The 16,904-nt window shown below is 39.9% G+C and overlaps 1 protein-coding gene across 1 annotated transcript in view; it reads right to left on the bottom strand.

Moving 5' to 3' along the window:
- The window catches only part of ERICH1 (glutamate-rich 1), a 50,771-nt gene extending 42,407 nt beyond the window's left edge, over window positions 1–8,364 (bottom strand). Inside the window, exons 1-2 of the mRNA XM_008942134.1 lie at window positions 8,214–8,364; window positions 6,992–7,183 (exon numbers count right to left, since the gene is read on the bottom strand). Coding sequence (XP_008940382.1) covers window positions 6,992–7,183; window positions 8,214–8,364 — 343 coding nt within the window. The remainder of the gene's footprint in view (window positions 1–6,991; window positions 7,184–8,213) is intronic.
- Window positions 8,365–16,904: the final 8,540 nt, after the last annotated feature.

Genomic DNA, 16,904 nt, shown 5'->3' with positions numbered 1-16,904 from the left:
CCCTCACTGCCTCCACATGCACACTAACTTTTTTTCCTTTGACACCTAGGAAGGCTGTATTATCACTTAATTTTTGAGACAGGATTTCCACTACAACACTTCCTTGGTTTCATTACATTAGAAGCAAACATTTTTTGTCACAGAGAAAAAAAATATTTAAAAAGTAGTAATCATCCTTCCTCTTGTTCTCACTCATTGTCTGAGGAAGAATTTTTACCTATGAAGTGTTAAAACACCCACATTCCCTGGGAAAAAGTCATGAAAACAAAGCATCATACAAAGTGAGAGTGAAGCAAGGAAGCAGCCTTGATCAAGAAAATCAAGAAAGAGAACACTTTCCAGTGTACAATCTGACAGAAGCCAGTTTTAAAATCACAGGGTAGTTGATTTAAAAAGTCATACAAGCTATTTTATTATTTTTTGAAAGCTGAATATATGAGGTAATGATGAAAGAAACTATACAGCTAAGTTTTATTTAACTTAAATGCTTCAGTGTCTCATATATATCCTGGTATATGACCATAAGCAATATTTTGATTAGATGTCTAAGAATTCTATAAAATTTATACTCTTGTATGAACAGGAGAATAAAGCTATCCTAAGTTAGTACTTGGCTCAGTTATTTCTCCCAGTGCTGCAGATGTTATTTGTTCAACAGACTTCAAAAGCCAAATACATCCTGTCAATCAACAGATTTTTCTAAAATAAATGCAATGACACTGAATCTAAAAGGCCATGTCTGAGTTGCAATTATTTAATTACCCTCACTAAGTGATTATGTCATTACTGGGACTTATATGAATCTAGACCAGTAAACAAACAGATGTGCTTATCAGAATAAAAGGAAACGAAATTTAACTTTTAAACTTTTTTCCCCCCAAACACACTTCTGTTCCGTAACTGGAATTCAGCAGTAAGCATCAGTCCCATTAATGTACAAAAGTAGTAATAGAATTGTTTAGATTGGAAAAGACCTTTAAGATTATCTTGCCCAACTATTAACATAACTCTACCAAGTCTGCTGCTAAGCCATGTCCCTGAGCACCATATCTACACAGCTTCTAAGCACATCCAGGGATGGTGATGCAACTGTTTCCCTGGGCAGCCTGTTCCAGTCCTTGACAACCCTTTCAGTGAAGAAATTTTTCGCCACTTTGCAACTTGAGGCCATTTATTCTTGTCCCATCACTTGCTACTTGGGAGAAGAGCCTGGCACCCACCTCTCTACAATGGCCTTTCATGTAGTTAGAGGAGACCCATATCACTCTGAGCCTCCCTTTCTTCAGACTGAACAGCCCCAGTTCCCTCAACCACAGAAACACAAAAAAATTATGAAAAATAATGGGACTGAACTAAGTTCAGGGCAAAAAGTTCACATTATAAGCATTACCAACTTTTCAAATGACCAATACAGGGTACAGTGGGTAGGAAAGGCAAATAACACCAGAAAACATGAAATCTGACTCTGAATAACTAGGATTTTGACAATGGCAGCTTCAGTAATAAAATCCCCAGTGGAAATGGGAGCATGAGAGGCATCTCACCCAACTTGTTTTGTCATCAATACATTAAAAAGAATTTCAAATAGAGACACAAGGTGGACAGTGAGAACATTAACACACAGTTCTTATGCTGCAGTTCAGATTCACCTCAGGACTACCAGCCCTTCTCGAGCTGAAACAAGTGAACTTGATCAAGTTCTTACAGAAGCCATTTTTCTGTTTCCTTTCTCAAGATAATTAGTTTTCCTGCAGCTGGCTACATTTTGGTTTAGAGCTTGTTTACACTTAGAGCTAAAGCTGGCATTTTCTACTCCAATTAGGCAACTGCTACATACTATTAGATGAGCTACTTGTGAAATTGCTTTCACTTGTCACAGAGGCCAGCAGATTTCTCTATGACTGTGAAGCTGCCTGAAATTAAAATGTACAAGAGAAGAATGAGTGAACGTATATACAGAAGAACACTGGAAAAGGAAGGAATCTGACAACCAGCATCAAAAAAAAAAAAAAAAAAAAAAAAAAAAAAAGGCATTGCTAGGGGAACTGGAGACTGAACTACAAAGTTGTTTCTGTCACAACAGAATTTACAGATACTATACATGCAGCTCACTCAGTCTGAGCAGTTTTTTTTTGGGGGGGAGGGGTGTGTGTTGGTAGTTTTTTGTGTGTTGCATGACTTTTGTTCACGGTTGTGTTTTTTTTTTTTTTTTTTTTGTGGTGGTGGTATGATGTTGTGTCATTGTCCCCCCCTGTAAATCTGGCTGGGCATCATTACTACCAAAGCCACCTGAAGCTGGTTTCTAAAGTCAAATACTCTACTCACTTTTGGATATATCTGTCCCATTTTCATAGTCTAATGTCACTGTAACATAGCATGTAATGAGAGAATTTTTAAACCCTTGGGAGAAGAGCAGAGTGTGTGACAACACTTTGTTGTATCATAATTATAGTCTCCATTGCTCTTTAGCTTATTCACAATAGACAGCTTTTCAGACTAATTAACTAAAATGAAGCTGAATTGTTTAACAAGTCTCTAAAGCTGTTTACTGCATTGGGTACCACTAGAGTTTAACTTCACAAGCATATGCACTTCATCACTTAGATCAACTAAAAGCCAGAGCTGTCCATGCATGTTTTCTAAACAAGTGTTTTCTTCTAGGCACTTCTGTCACAAATCTGATTTTTCTATAATACAAGGGCTGCAGGAAGGCAGGATTAGGATGAGTAAGGATATAGTTCATATGCCCCAGTGTTGATTTCTTAAATGCAATATACTGTCAGCATTAATAACTTCAGTGGAAAAAGTAAGTAGAACATACAGAAAACCCCAAACCACACAGCTGTAGTGAATTCTGACAGGCATTCCTTATACAGGATAACAATGCTCAGATATTTCAGTTGATAAGACATTTAAGTTATTTAATGAATATGGAGTAAATTGCATTTTGTCTACTTACATAGCAAATATGGATTCCCTATTTTTAAAACCCCTAAAACTTAGAAGTAATAGAGCTTAGTATTTTATTTTGTTACCTTTTACTTAAATAAATTTACTTAAATAAACTAGGTTGTTTCCACAAGATCTATGACTCTGCCTAGTCTCTCTTGCATTTCAATTTCCTTTTTCAGAATCAGGGAAAACACAAAAACCAGAAGTGAAACAGCATGCTTCACAGAGGAAAAATGGAATACTGTGCATTTCACTTGTACACAGTTATCCTTCTTCAGCAGCTCTTTAATTTTGATTTTTTATGAGAAAGATGCTATACATTGATCAGTAAATTCCAAGTCCCTTTTAAAAGTGGTTGTAATTCTGACCAAGAAAAAGGCCTGAGCCTTTTTGCAGCCATTCCCCATGAAATTAATCCTTGTTGCAAGTAGATCCTGCCCTAACAAGGTTCAGAAACAAAGAAAATCAATTCTTAGAAAAAAATTTAGCCGAAGTCCATATCCAGGTGAGTAATTTGTAAAACAGAAATGCTTTCTCAGTCTTTTCTCACATTTTTTTTTTGTGGTACAGCAAGTTTTTAAGCATTTATAATACTGCACATATTCACAAAGTTAGGGAAAATTCTTCCAATTTTCCACTTGTTCTGTTTAGTTCTTTACCTGCCATGACAGCTCAGGATCGTTACACGTATGTGTAACTTTTAAATGGTTTCAGAGAATCATTAAGGTTGGAAAAGACCTCTAAGATCACCAAGTCCAACCCTCACCCAATACTGCCATGATCATTAAACCACGTCCCCAGGTGCCACATCTACACATTTTTTGAACCCCTCCAGGGATGATGACTCCACCACCTCCCTGGACAGCCTGTTCCAGAGCCTGACCACTCTCTCAGTGAAGAAATTCTTCCTAATATCCAATCGAAATCTCTCCTGGTGCAACTTGGGGCAATCTCCTCTTGTCCTATTGCTAGTAATCTCAGAGAGGAGACCAACACCCACCTCACTACAACCCCCTTTCAGGCTGTTGTAGAGAGCAGTAAGATCTCTCCTCAGCCTCCTCTTCTCCAGAACTAAGCAACCCCAGTTCCCCCAGCTGCTCTCCAGACCCTTCACCAGCTTCACTGACCTCCTCTGGACCCACTCCAGCACAAAGCTGGTTGTCTGGCACCTCTTTCATTTTATGTGGAAGCAGTACAAAACACTTATTACACCTTCTCAAATTAAAACCTATAACTCTTGCAATGGAAAATCACGTTCCAAAAGGGGGATAATGTTTAGAAAGTGTTATCTAATTGTCCTGAGAGGGGAGTAAAACTCCATTTTGGTTACATTCATTTTCTCACTGAGTATTTTGGTAGAATAAGGGAAAAAAAAAAAAAGTCCGATTTAGGACAACTAACATCCAAAGGGAAAGTACACCTTACTATGACCTTGAAGAGAAATTTTGGGCACAGGGAGATGGTTTGGTTTGTTGGACGTGTTTTTTTGGTGTTTTTTCTTTCCTTTTTTTTTTTTAAACTCACTATTACAAAAAAAAAAAAAATCTTTTCAATAGATACAGTATGATATACAGTAACTACCCACCTCCTTTGGGGTTCAGAATAAGTGTGGCATCTCAAATTTCTTCTCTGTCCCTAACGATTACCACCTTCCTACAGAAAATACAAATACCATTCTGAAGATCACTCTATAGTCACAAAGGACAGCATCCCTCAAAACTTTGCTTCAATCTCTCACTTATTTTAAGTTTTAGTTACAGAACTATGTGGGGAGCTTTGTGAGACAACGCATTCTGATACCAAATTATTGACCTTCCAAAAACTACATGAGAACTAGTCATTAACATGGATCCTGATATTATATATACTTAAGCATCTCAACATCAACTTGATCTCAAAAGAGGCATCTAAATGCAAATATTTATGGGATATAAAAGCATGACCTTTAAATTTTAAGGGCATAAGCCCCTATTATGCTTCAAGCTGCAGACTTTTAAGGCAGTGCTGCAAACTGCATTCCAATAAATATAAGAATCTAGGGGAGGTTAGCTCATGCATATCAGCAATGGTATTTTCACAATTTGAAAAGAAAGTTAAAGGCAAGCAGAACACTGATGATTTCTATAGTAAAAGCTGTTATTTAATGCTAGAAAACACTTAAGACTTTAAAGTCAGTTTCTTTTCAAAGAGACTTTAACTTCTTATTGACATGAAATTTTTCAGAAGGTTTTACAGGACTGAAATAATCACTTTCAAACTAGGAAGGAGTATGTAGCTACAACTAAAAAAATCCCTCTCATTTTCTATTGTCCATCTTAAACTACTACTGCTTACAATGATCAGCTGTTTTGCTGTCATGTCCTGTGGTCTACCAGAAAGAAGTTACTTAAAATGGTATATGATCAAAAAATTTAGTGAATGCCTTCGTTTTCCCTTTTCTAAGGCCACACAGTTGATAGCCCCAAATCCTATAGCCCTATTGCTAACCACGTATTTTCAGTGTCCAATATAATAAAATTATAGCTTGTAAATGACTATTCACTCTCAACCAGAGAAGAATGATTAAGTTATCAGTTGGTTTCACAGGTGGGTAATGATTTCTCTTCTTCCTATGAGTTTATCACTGCAAGCCTCCTCAATGCTTTAAGTATACTTTTGTAGAACATCAATCAAGGCAGAATCTTTTCTGTACTACCTCCAGCAGAAAGCAAGCTCAGTTTGCTGTTAATTTCAAGAACAGCTTTGTTGGTTTGCTGTGAAAATACAGAACTGTTCTTTTTGCTCCACATTCCCTTTCCCATGAGCATACATTTACCTGTATTAGGATACTGGATCATAAGCTTCCTTTTCATTAATTTGAAGAACATCATTGTTTAAACCTGGTTCCTAATACAATAAGAGGAGTTATACATCACAAGATCAACTAAATTCTCCCCCTTACCTTCCACTTCAGTGGGAATTTGGGCATGTCCTAATTTATAGGGAATGGTATAGATTCATTACAGATGAAGGCATTTTTGGCTTAAGAAAGAACTCCATAGTCATGCTTATTTAGCATGTCTTCATCAAGAGCTAATAAATAGCCTGTTACCTCTTTTGAAAGGACAATTAGTTCCCAATGCTATCAAATATTTTATAGAATAAGCTTAAAGCTTTGTCAGCCTTTTGAAAATGTGCCTCTCATTATTGACTAAAAGAAGTACTAGAAGTATTGATCTAGGAAACCGAAATGGGTACCAAACAAATGGAACTGCAACAAGCTGAGATTTCCAGTCAATCCTCTGTCACAGTAACAGAATGCGATACAGTACAACAGCCACATAGTCCTTCAAACGCAGATTCTACCACAGTCACATGTAAGAAAGCCCTGTAGCCAACCCATAAGTAGTTGAGTTGTGGCCTTACCAGGGCAGAGCACAGTGGGAGGAGAACCTCCTTGACCTAGTGATGAAGGTTAGAGCTCCTTCATTTTTTGGCATAGCATCCACATTGCATAACCCATTAGAAAATGTGCTTTTACTTACTGTCAAAATGTTCACATGCCACTTTTATCACATAAACAGACAAAAAATAATGCTGTTTACCAAGGTACTAACAAAGCAACCTGAATTGATATTTGCCTTGCACTGGGTTTACACTCCCTGTGGGGTTTCTGTCGCAACATGAGAGCAGGAGACACTGCCAGATCATGTATTCCCACCAATATTTGGTTGTACACAAATAGCTGTGCAGGGCTGCAGCAGTGTAAGTCATTCCCACACTGTTCAGACATTACACCACAGATAGTTACAACTTAGATTGAAGTTTCATACTAGCTACTGCTAAGTGCTGCATTCATGCACATACATCAAGGCTGTTCCTTGGCTTTCACAGGGACTTATGCACCAACTTCAAGTGTTCTGGGTATTAAGTACCACTAGCACTTGTATTCATATTTGTCTGGTGGCATCAACAGATTAAAAAAGTAGATACTGTACTGTTCTCAAATGAAGTAACCATATTTAAAAACATAATATCAGAAAAATGACTGCAGTCTCACCTTGCAATGACTCGCAGGGTGTGTCGGTTGATGTGCTAGCATCTGCTGATGAAGTCTGAACATTATCCGAATTCTTCTCTTTGGATTTTGAGCCCAGATTTCCAAGAACCACCTCCTCTCCTCTACTTGAGGTATGTGCAAAAGAGGATGAAGTTTCAGGGTAGAGTCGTTTCAGTACTTTCCTTATGAACACTGTGGGGCAAGAAAACTTTTTTAAACCAGAAAGAAATACGGTATTTTAAAACTAAAACCCCAGCAGCTAAGTGATACAAAATAACCTCCCTCATATTCCATGGAAGCCTGTCCTCAGTAGTCCCTCTCTCTCATGGGTACAGCTGAAAATACCATACTGAAGCCCTAAACTTGAGTCAGAAAAGCAGCTTTAAAACCCCAGAGTTCACCAGCAAGGTTACATTTAAAATCTTCCATTTGACTACATTTTGGCAACAAATTAATTCAGTACCTTTACAGACTAAACACATTAATTTTCTAAATTTCTTTTAAAACAAGTATCTTCCTACACAAGTCTGAAGGCTGCGCAAAATGCAGGTCTCCTCTGGCACAGAGGCACTGCAGTTGGATCACTCATTAAAACCAGTAAGCTACAACTACTTAATCACATAGAAAAACTAGTAGACAGCAGCAGAAACACATGGTAACCCAATTATTTCTACAGAATTAGCAGCATTCTTATACGCCTCTTCCTCTTATGGGCCCCTTTCCGATGACACGAGCAATCTGCTACTAGCTATTCAAATGCAAGCATCATTTGATTAAAGAAATGAAATATATGCAAATAATCTACTCATCAACAAAACTATCATCTTCATATAGATGCATGCATATTTCAAATCACTTGAAATTATGTATTATAGTAGAATATGAAGTAATATTATGAAAGTTTTTATCTATTGCAAACCAACACCCCCAGTGTCATGAATTCTACACTGCCAAGCAGATAATGGAGGGTGGGGGGAGGAGGGGAAACAGAGATCTGGAGAAGAACATGTTATCTAAACTCTAATTTCAAATCTAATATACAGTGCATGGACACTATAGAAGCAAATCAGTGCAGATTCTTAATAAAATAATTTTGCCAAGAGAAAAGGACTTGCATTGTTATAAGAAGAATGGCTCCTACTGCAGGTTAACAGAAGAACTTACTATCATCACAGAACTCTTCAATAAGTTATCTCCCTTCACAGCTGAAAAAAAAAATCACCTTCATTGAGCTGGGAAATCTTTGAACCACAAGTCTTTGATGGACAAACTTTATCTCCACATGTACCTGGGTGATATACTTCAATTATCATATAAATGACTATGAGGGAGAATGTTTTAGACTTTTTTTGAGCTCTTACTAGTTTATACATGATCGCTCCCTCTACTTTCGTGCCCGATCTCTTCAGTAATTGGTGACCTTATGAAAGATCTATGACAAGATGTAAGCCCGAAGAGATACTTGTGCAGCAAGCTTTACTTATGAAGTCCAAATTTTAGTTTTTCTATGTTTATCCATCATCCAATGACATAAAAAACCACCTGTGGCAAGCTGCCAGCAATGTCCCCACTGAGTAAGCACAATCCATTTCACAAGTTATGGGGTAAGACTACTGTTCCCAAAAAGACAGACATCAACAAGTGAGTTTTTTTTTCCTCCCTGTAAAGTTCCCTTGCCAGGATATTCTCAAGTTAGAAACACAAAATCCACAGTTACTCTCCTCAGAGGACAACTAGAGAAAGTAGAGAGAAATAAGCAATGTAATACAACAAAGTTAACTGCCCTTTGCAGTGTCTGACTCTAAAGCAAGTTATCCGAGAAGTTTATCCTGGATCCTTTCCCTGAGTACTGCTACTAACACTGCAGCATTTTAATGAACTCCAGCAGAGTCGTTACTAAATGTCACGGTTTAACCCCGGTAGGCAGCCAGGTCCCACACAGTCGCTCGCACGGATGGGAAAGAGAAATGGAAAGGTAGAATTGAGACAACTCGTGGGTTGAGATAAAGCCAGGTTAATAGGTAAAGCAAAAGCCACACAGCAGAACAAACCAAAGGATTCATTCACCACTTCCCATTGGCAGGCAGGTGTTCAGCCATCGCCAGGACTGCAGGGCTCCATCATCCAAAATGGTTTCTTGGGAAGAAAAATGCCCTAACTCTGAACTTACTCCTCCTTCCCCCAGCTTTTACTGCTGAGCATGACATCATATGGTATGTGATATATCTCTGGTCAGTTGGGATCACCTGTCCCCGTGGTGTCACCTCCCAACTTCTTGTGCATCCCCTCTCAGTAGGGTGGTAAGAGAAGCGACAAAACCACTGACTTTGTGCAAGCATTGCTCAGCAATAACCAAGACATGGGTGCACTATCAACACTCTCTTCACCACAGATCCAAAAAACATAGCACCACAGAAACTGTTATGAAAAAAATTAACTCTGGCCCAGCCAAAACCAGTACACAAATTAACATTTAAGCACTTGCATTGAGGAAGCTAGTCTTCCACAGCAAATGGATCACTGAGGTACTGATGAATTTAAATTTGGAGATTCCTCAGTAGATGTGAGTCAGCCCTCACATAGCTACATTGGATTTTAAGCTCCCTATCTTGAAATCAGATTTTTCTAGTCATCTGTTCAGTTACTCCCACAAAAAAAAAAAAAAAAAATCACTCTTTTTCTCTCCTTCCTAAAATGTAGGGACTATACTCATACACACATTTGCACTGGTTCAGAAAGCAAGGCAAGACCAGGTTTGATACAGTCATTTCTTCTCATTCTCACGGGGCTCTCCCCATCTCTAATAACTATGCTTGAGAAAGCAAGCTGAACCAACACTTGCCTTCAGAGGGTACAAATCCTGAGGAAAGTATTCTTCCACAAAAATGTCTCTTGCTTAGAAAGAAATATCTCACTCAGCAGCATTGAGAGATTTACTTCAGCAAAGATGGGAGTATAGCTGCCAACACCAAAGCAGCATCCAAACTTACAGGCCTGAGTTTTCAGCAGACAGAGGAAGAAGCAGCTGGGTGCAGAATCGTGGAGTTCTTTACTGCCTGCAGAGCTTTCACACCTGTGTCTGTATCTCATCTCTGCAAGGTCCTCTCCAGACAACCAGTAATTCCACAACAGAATGGAAATGAGCAGCAGTGACACCTAGACATGACAAGGCCTCTGTTTGGAACCTAATGCACTTAAAGCTTTCTAAAGACAGCAGAAATATCCTAGCAGTACACCTTCCTCAGGAGAATGAAGGGGGTGGTATCACCAGAAAGCAGCTGATAAAGCTGACTGATTCAGTCTGAACTATCTGGAATCTTAAGTATACTCTATCCTGAGGAAAAAAAAAAAAAAAAAAAAAATCTGCCTGTGGCCTAGAACTTCCTGAACAAGTTTGTCCTTATGTACCAGTGAGCAAGGAAATTAGGCTCTGAGGAATATCTATGCTGCCATACTCAGCAGCTTTACATGCTCCAAAGCAGCACTCTGCAGTTAAGCATCTCAGAGCCCAGCTACCAATACACTGTTCAGATGACAGAGTATGCTCAGCGTTTTATTGCCACCATTACTTAAAAAAAAATAAAATACCCTGCAATATCCATGAGCATTGGCTTAACCACAGGAGGTTAGTCTTGCCTGAGCAGCTTTTCTCCCCTATTCAAAACTGTCCTTAACCTGATGTCTTTGGCACTGAAGCACCAGAGATCACTCCATCTGGTAAGAACTGCTCAAACACATAAAAATAAATACCGCTTACCAGGAGATTAGCAATTCAAGGAAAAATAGCTACTCCCAGAGACATAACTAACCTATCACAGTTCCAGAATGTAGGAAGACTTGCTCTCACCATGCCCATAGCATAGCCAAGTATATATGGTTATTTGCTGCTGCTGTTCTCCAGTCAACATAACTGATGGAGGATCTGTACAGATTCATGCGGTCTTTCCAGAGACCAGTCTCAGAACACTTTTCATATCAGGTGGAGCATACACAATTTTGAGACGTGTTTTTAAAAAGACCTCAAGAAAAGATGACAGAGACCACAGAGGGATGATGGATACACTATTTGGGACTCCAAGCCACTGAAAATTGCCACATTTACTTTCAGCATTAATGCACAAGATACAAGGCAGTGAATTTAGTATGTTCTACTGGGTATGTTTTTGAAGACATTATTGAAAATTGTATTCACATATCACAAAGCCTGGTGTACCAGTCTGGAAGAGAGAGAATAGTTTGAGGGGAATTATCTCTGGAACTGAGCCTGTAATCAAACAGGAAAGAAATGTGAACACCAATAAGAAGCCAATTACAAGATAAAAAAAGGGAAGCCTTGTTGCACAGAGTACTGCAAATGTATCTCTCCTCTTAGAACAAAGCAGTTGCTGGAACTAACAGATGAGAAGCTGGAAGAGAGAGAGGAAAGCAGATAAGCCAAGTGGCTTAGGGGCCAGGAATGGTAATGATGTGGATGCAGCCGAGCACAACACAGAATGTTAGCATTAGCTCTGCATTTCAACTATCCTTACATACCCACAAAATCTGGGACAGCAGACAGTAATCCAAGAACTTTTATAGGGCATAGATCAGGCAACAACTAATGAAAGGAAGACTTCAGTTCACCAAATCCAAGGTAGGTTTTTAAAAACTACCATGGTAGCTTACGGCTCTGTTTCTCTGCGGTGTAATTGATAGCTCACTACTCTCAACCTACTGAGGACTAAAGATGCTTTCCAAGTTCTGTAAGGAAGGTATTCTGCAACGCGAAGAAAAACCTCCCTATACCTGTATGTTACTGAAGGAAGACCTGGCCTTGAACACCTGGTCACACACTGACAACTGGAGGAAGCTCTAAGCCTCTAGGTTAGATGGGTGCAGCCTAGGGACCTTCGCATTTTGGGGTTCTGTGTTATCATAGCAGACTTAGTTTACATTTTAGTTCTGACTACTGTGTGGGAAGATTTTTTCTACTGCTGATGTCTCCAAAGTCCAAACATAAGTGGAAATAAAACTGAAGAAGAGCTTGCCTCATTTCGTGTGCTCTTTCACCTCCAGGAATCTGACAGAACATTAACACGACAGTGGATAGACTCCTTATGCTGTGACATGCATAGTGCTGAAAACAAGACACTGAAGTTGAGTGAAATAAGCACGAGACTTCTTACAATCAGCTAAAGATGACTCTGTGTTCTGAATCTACCTGGATTTTCCAGACATCAGTATCTGATGTCACGTGACAGGAGGAGCCAAGAGCTATGTGTGCCACACCAGTTTTGTGGAATAGATTGAACACAATTCAGGATTACACAAAGGAAGCTTTACAATGTTAGAGCTAGGTATATGGCCAAATGGAGGTATTGCACTATAATAACATTGACAGAAATACCTAGCCAAAATCCTACATGTTTACAGAGAGTTTTCACTCATTTGCTACAGCAGAAGCCCAGGCTATACTAACACTCCCTCCACCAACAAGGTTATCAAGATTAAAGAGAGAAATTAAACCTTGCAGACTTTTTTATCCCCCCCTGTGGGTGGGGGACTTCACATTTAGGGGGACAAGCAAACATTCCTAAGTGCAGATTACTAAACTGGAGGTGACTACAAACGAAAACCTGAACCACAAAACATCTTGTGTGGTAAGAGAGATACTGACTTTTACTTACTACTTCAGCAGTACCTAAGGCACAGTTACATTTAAGGGTAGATGACAAAAATGCATCTATACAACTCATTTACAGCAGTAAGATGAGGTTTTGCTCAGGTTCCTCACAAGTCCACCGATGTCAAGTTTTGCACTTAAAAGAACAGGAAGTTCTTTTAAGTTCTTCAACAGGAAGATTTGGCCTCTAGCAGGGACAAAGAACAGTTAAAAAAAACTAATGGTAGAAGATTTAAATCTGTAGAGTCCCTGTACTTTCATTCAAAATATAACCATATTTAAACACATGAACTTCTCTCACAGCATTATTAAGAGCCTATGCCATTTTACAGTGAAGTACATAGTTTCTGTGTACTTCTGTAGCTTCAAAAAAAACCTCAAACCCCACTGTGGTCTTGTGTCTGAGATGTAAACACAAGATGAAAAGAGCAGTTGGTGTATTTCTGTAGTTAGAACAGACTATTTCAGTTGAAAGGGACCTAGAACAATCACCTAGTCCAACTGCCTGGAAGTTATCAGTAGAAAACTTCATTTCTAATAGACTTACAAATGTAAAAAGCCTACATACTCTAGTCTTGTCTTCTGAGTAAGTTTATTTAATTTCAGAAGTGAAACCAATTCACTTTCCAGCTAAAAACATGCAACACTATCGAAATACCCAGCTTGTAATTGAAAGCACTGAATGTTCCTACTGTGCAATGAGCTGAAGCAACACCAGAAGACATATCTTTCCAGGAACTCCTCAGTGACAAAAAGGAGCCAATATTTTCAGAAACGAGAACAAGCTGCAGTAGGTACCAAACTAGTTCCATGGCTAATTCTTGATAACTCTTGTGTGGAAATAGTGAAGTACCACCACATGAGAAATCTGAAAAAGCACCAGGTCTCTATAGCTTGACATAACCAAAGCAAAGTATAACGCCAAGAAACAGAGTGGATGTACACATGCTGGCTAGTGATACAAACTGTGAACATACTGGCTCTTTCTACCACAATTTTGTGAGAAGAGTAAAAAGCATCCTTGAAACAAATGAATTGTTTGGCATCTGTGTATTAAATCAACACCACTTTGTTTCTTACGTACGTAACAGACGACCCACAAATACACACACACGCCAATAGCACTGCAGATTAATCAAAGTTCTCCTGGGGTTGACAGCATGACTTAAAACTCAGTCAAGACTATAGACTGTAACAAAAGCACACTGAATAATTAAACAAATAAACTTCTGAACAACATCAGAAGTGTTTCTGTACAGATGAGTGTAGGAGGTGACAACTTCCTCAGAAACATTTCTGTGGAGAATGCTTGCCATGTACATTCGGCTACTTGCCATACACACCATAAACACCCCCACCATGTTTCTCAAATGGTTGTCTTCTGTCTACTCAAATGCAACTTGAGCAGCAAGAAGAAAATGAGTGGCATCAAGAGCACTGAACACATTAGAACTCTGTGAAGCTTGCAAGTTGCCCTACTTGGTCTCTCTCTCCCCTACAAACATGTTTCCCAAAAAGGGAAGAGTTTTTTTCTGAACCCATCCCATGTGTAAAATGTGTTACCATGCTATTTCAGCTAAAGCAGGAGAAAAGATAGTACAGAGAACAGAAGAGGATGGAAACAGCAGACAGAATGATAATCCACATGCAGAACATATGGACAAGGATTCACTAAAATGTTCAGTTCTTCTCTGTTAGTGCAGAATGACTCTCTGATATTCAAGATGATTTAAATCCTTGCAGTCTCTTGAATCTCTTGTATATGCAAGTAACACATCTACAAATGCCATGACAGGACAGTTATTTTACAGCATGTTTATAAAAATCCCAGAATCAGTAAGGTTGGAAGAGACCTCTGGACATCATCTAGTCTAATCTTAATGCGCAGAGAAGAATCAACTACGGCAGTCTGCATAAGGCCTTGTTTGCCTACTTGGGTATAACTAATGGGTCAGGAGAACTGACACCCTGGACTTCCAGAGGGCAGATGTGGCCTGTTCAGGAGACAGAATTCCTGAGGAGGTAGTCCTGAAGGGCAAAGGAGTCCAGGAAGGGTGGACATATTTCAAGAAGGAAGTCTTAAAGGCATGGGAGCAGACCATCCCCATTGTCCTGAAACATGAGTGGGCAGGGAAGTAGACTGGACTGGCCTGAGATGGAACTGAGAAACAAAAGGAGAGTTTACAGCCTTTGGAAGTGAAGGCAGGCCACTCATGAGGACTAAAAAAGTATGATGAAACTATGCAGGGAGGAAATTCAGAGGGTCAAAGCCCAACTAGAACTCAGCATGGCTACTTGCTGTCAAAGACAAGAAAAAAAGTTTCTATAATTACATTAACAACAAGAGAAGGATTAAGGAGAATCTTCATTCTTTATTGGATGTGCAGGGAAACACAATGACCAAGGATGAGGAAAAGGCCAAGATACCTAATGCCTTGTTCACCTCAGTCTTCAGTAGTAAGACAAGTTGTTCTTGAGGTGCCCAGCCCCTTGAACTGGAAGACAGGGCCATGGAGCAGAATGAAGCCCCCATAACCCAAGAGGAAATAGTCAGTGACCTGCTGCACCACTCAGACACACATGAGTCCATGGAGCCAGATGGGATCCATCCAAGGGTACTAAGGAAGCTGGCAGAAGTGCTCACCAAAGCACCTTCCACCATTTATCAGCAGCCCTGGCTAACCAGGAAGATCTCAGTTAGCTGGAAGTCAGCAAAGTTGACACCCATGTACAAGAAGGGACAGAAAGAGGATCTGGGGAACTACAGGCCTGTCAGTCTGACCTTGGTGCCAAGGAAGGTTATGGAACTGATCATCTTGAGTGCCATCATGACAGATGTACAGGACAATCAAGGGTTCAAGCACAGCGAGCATGAGTTTATCCAAGGCAGGTCCTGCTTGACTAAGCTAAGCTGTTTCTATGACAAGATGACCTGCTTAGTGGATGAAGGAAAGACTGTGGATGTTGTCTACCTGGATTTTAGTAAAGCATTTGACAATTTCCCACAGTGGCCTCCTGGAGTAAGCATCAGCTTATGGCCTGGAAGAGTGAACTCCGTGCTGGGTGAAGAACTAGCTGGTTGGCCAGGCCCAAAGGATGGTGGTGAACAGAGTTAAATGCAGTTGGCAGCCAGTCACAAGTGGTGTTCCCCAGGGCTCAGCACTGGGGGCAGTTCTGATAAATGACTTTGTCAACGATCTGAATGAGGGGATCGAGGGCACTGTCGGTGAATTTGGGAATGATACAAAGCTGGGTGGGAAAGTAGGTACGTTTAAGTGTAGGAAGGCTTAAGGACTTGAACTGGCTGGATTGATAGGCTGAGGTCAGTTGTATAAGTTACAAGGACAAGTGCCAGGTCCTACACTTGGGTCACAGCAACCCCAGGCAATGCTACAGGCTGGGGGAGGAGTGGCTGGAAAGCTGCCTGGGGCAAAGTACCTGGAGGTGTTTCAACAACTACCTGAACATGAGCCATCAGTGTGTCTGGGTGGCCAAGGAGGTCAACAGTGTTTAAAAGACATGTATATAAAGTTCTTAGAGACATGGCTTAGTGTTGGGTTGGCAGTGTTAGGTTAATTGTTTGACTCGATCTCAAAGGTCTTTTCCAACCTAAACGATTCTATGATAACAGCCCCATTGCCTGGATAATGTCATTTCCCTAATCATGCCTGGACACTCACCTTTCGACCAGAGATACTCAAGGGGACCACCTGAGAAAGAGTGGCTGAGATCCCTGGATTTCATTAGGACCCAAAGCAATAGGGTGTAAAAGATTTTAATGCTAAGAGACTGCAACAGACAGAAAATGTTAGCCAGACTGCCTTCTTACTTGCTAGCAAGTGGAAGACTAATGATAAATTCTGTCTAGGAGCGACTATCCATTCCCTTAAAGCTTTCCCCACAAAGCTGACTTGCCCTTTAACCATAGAATCTAGAAGACCTAAAACATGAAACTCCATCTTGTTTCTGAAGGAGATGCTTCAGTGGCCAAACTGATGAACAAAGATCTTCACTTTGTACTTGTTTGGCCTAGCACACAGTGATTCGTGGGTCATGGCTCCCTAAGTCTTGAAAAGACAAAGGCCCCATGTTTGTATCTCAGACACTAGGGGCAAAATTTAGTTTGTAGTTATGGTGCCTAATGGCAGATACATGCAAGGCACCATACTCTGCTTACACATTAGACACCTCTCCAGACACCCAAGTATACAAGACACCAAGTCTGCCAACTACCTACTGGGTGTCCAAGAA

This window comes from Merops nubicus, unplaced genomic scaffold (genome assembly GCF_000691845.1).
Source record: "Merops nubicus isolate BGI_N331 unplaced genomic scaffold, ASM69184v1 scaffold5966, whole genome shotgun sequence".
NCBI lineage: Eukaryota > Metazoa > Chordata > Aves > Coraciiformes > Meropidae > Merops > Merops nubicus.
The sequence above is the reverse complement of the archived record's forward strand: the minus strand, read 5'-3'. Positions and strand labels throughout refer to the sequence as shown.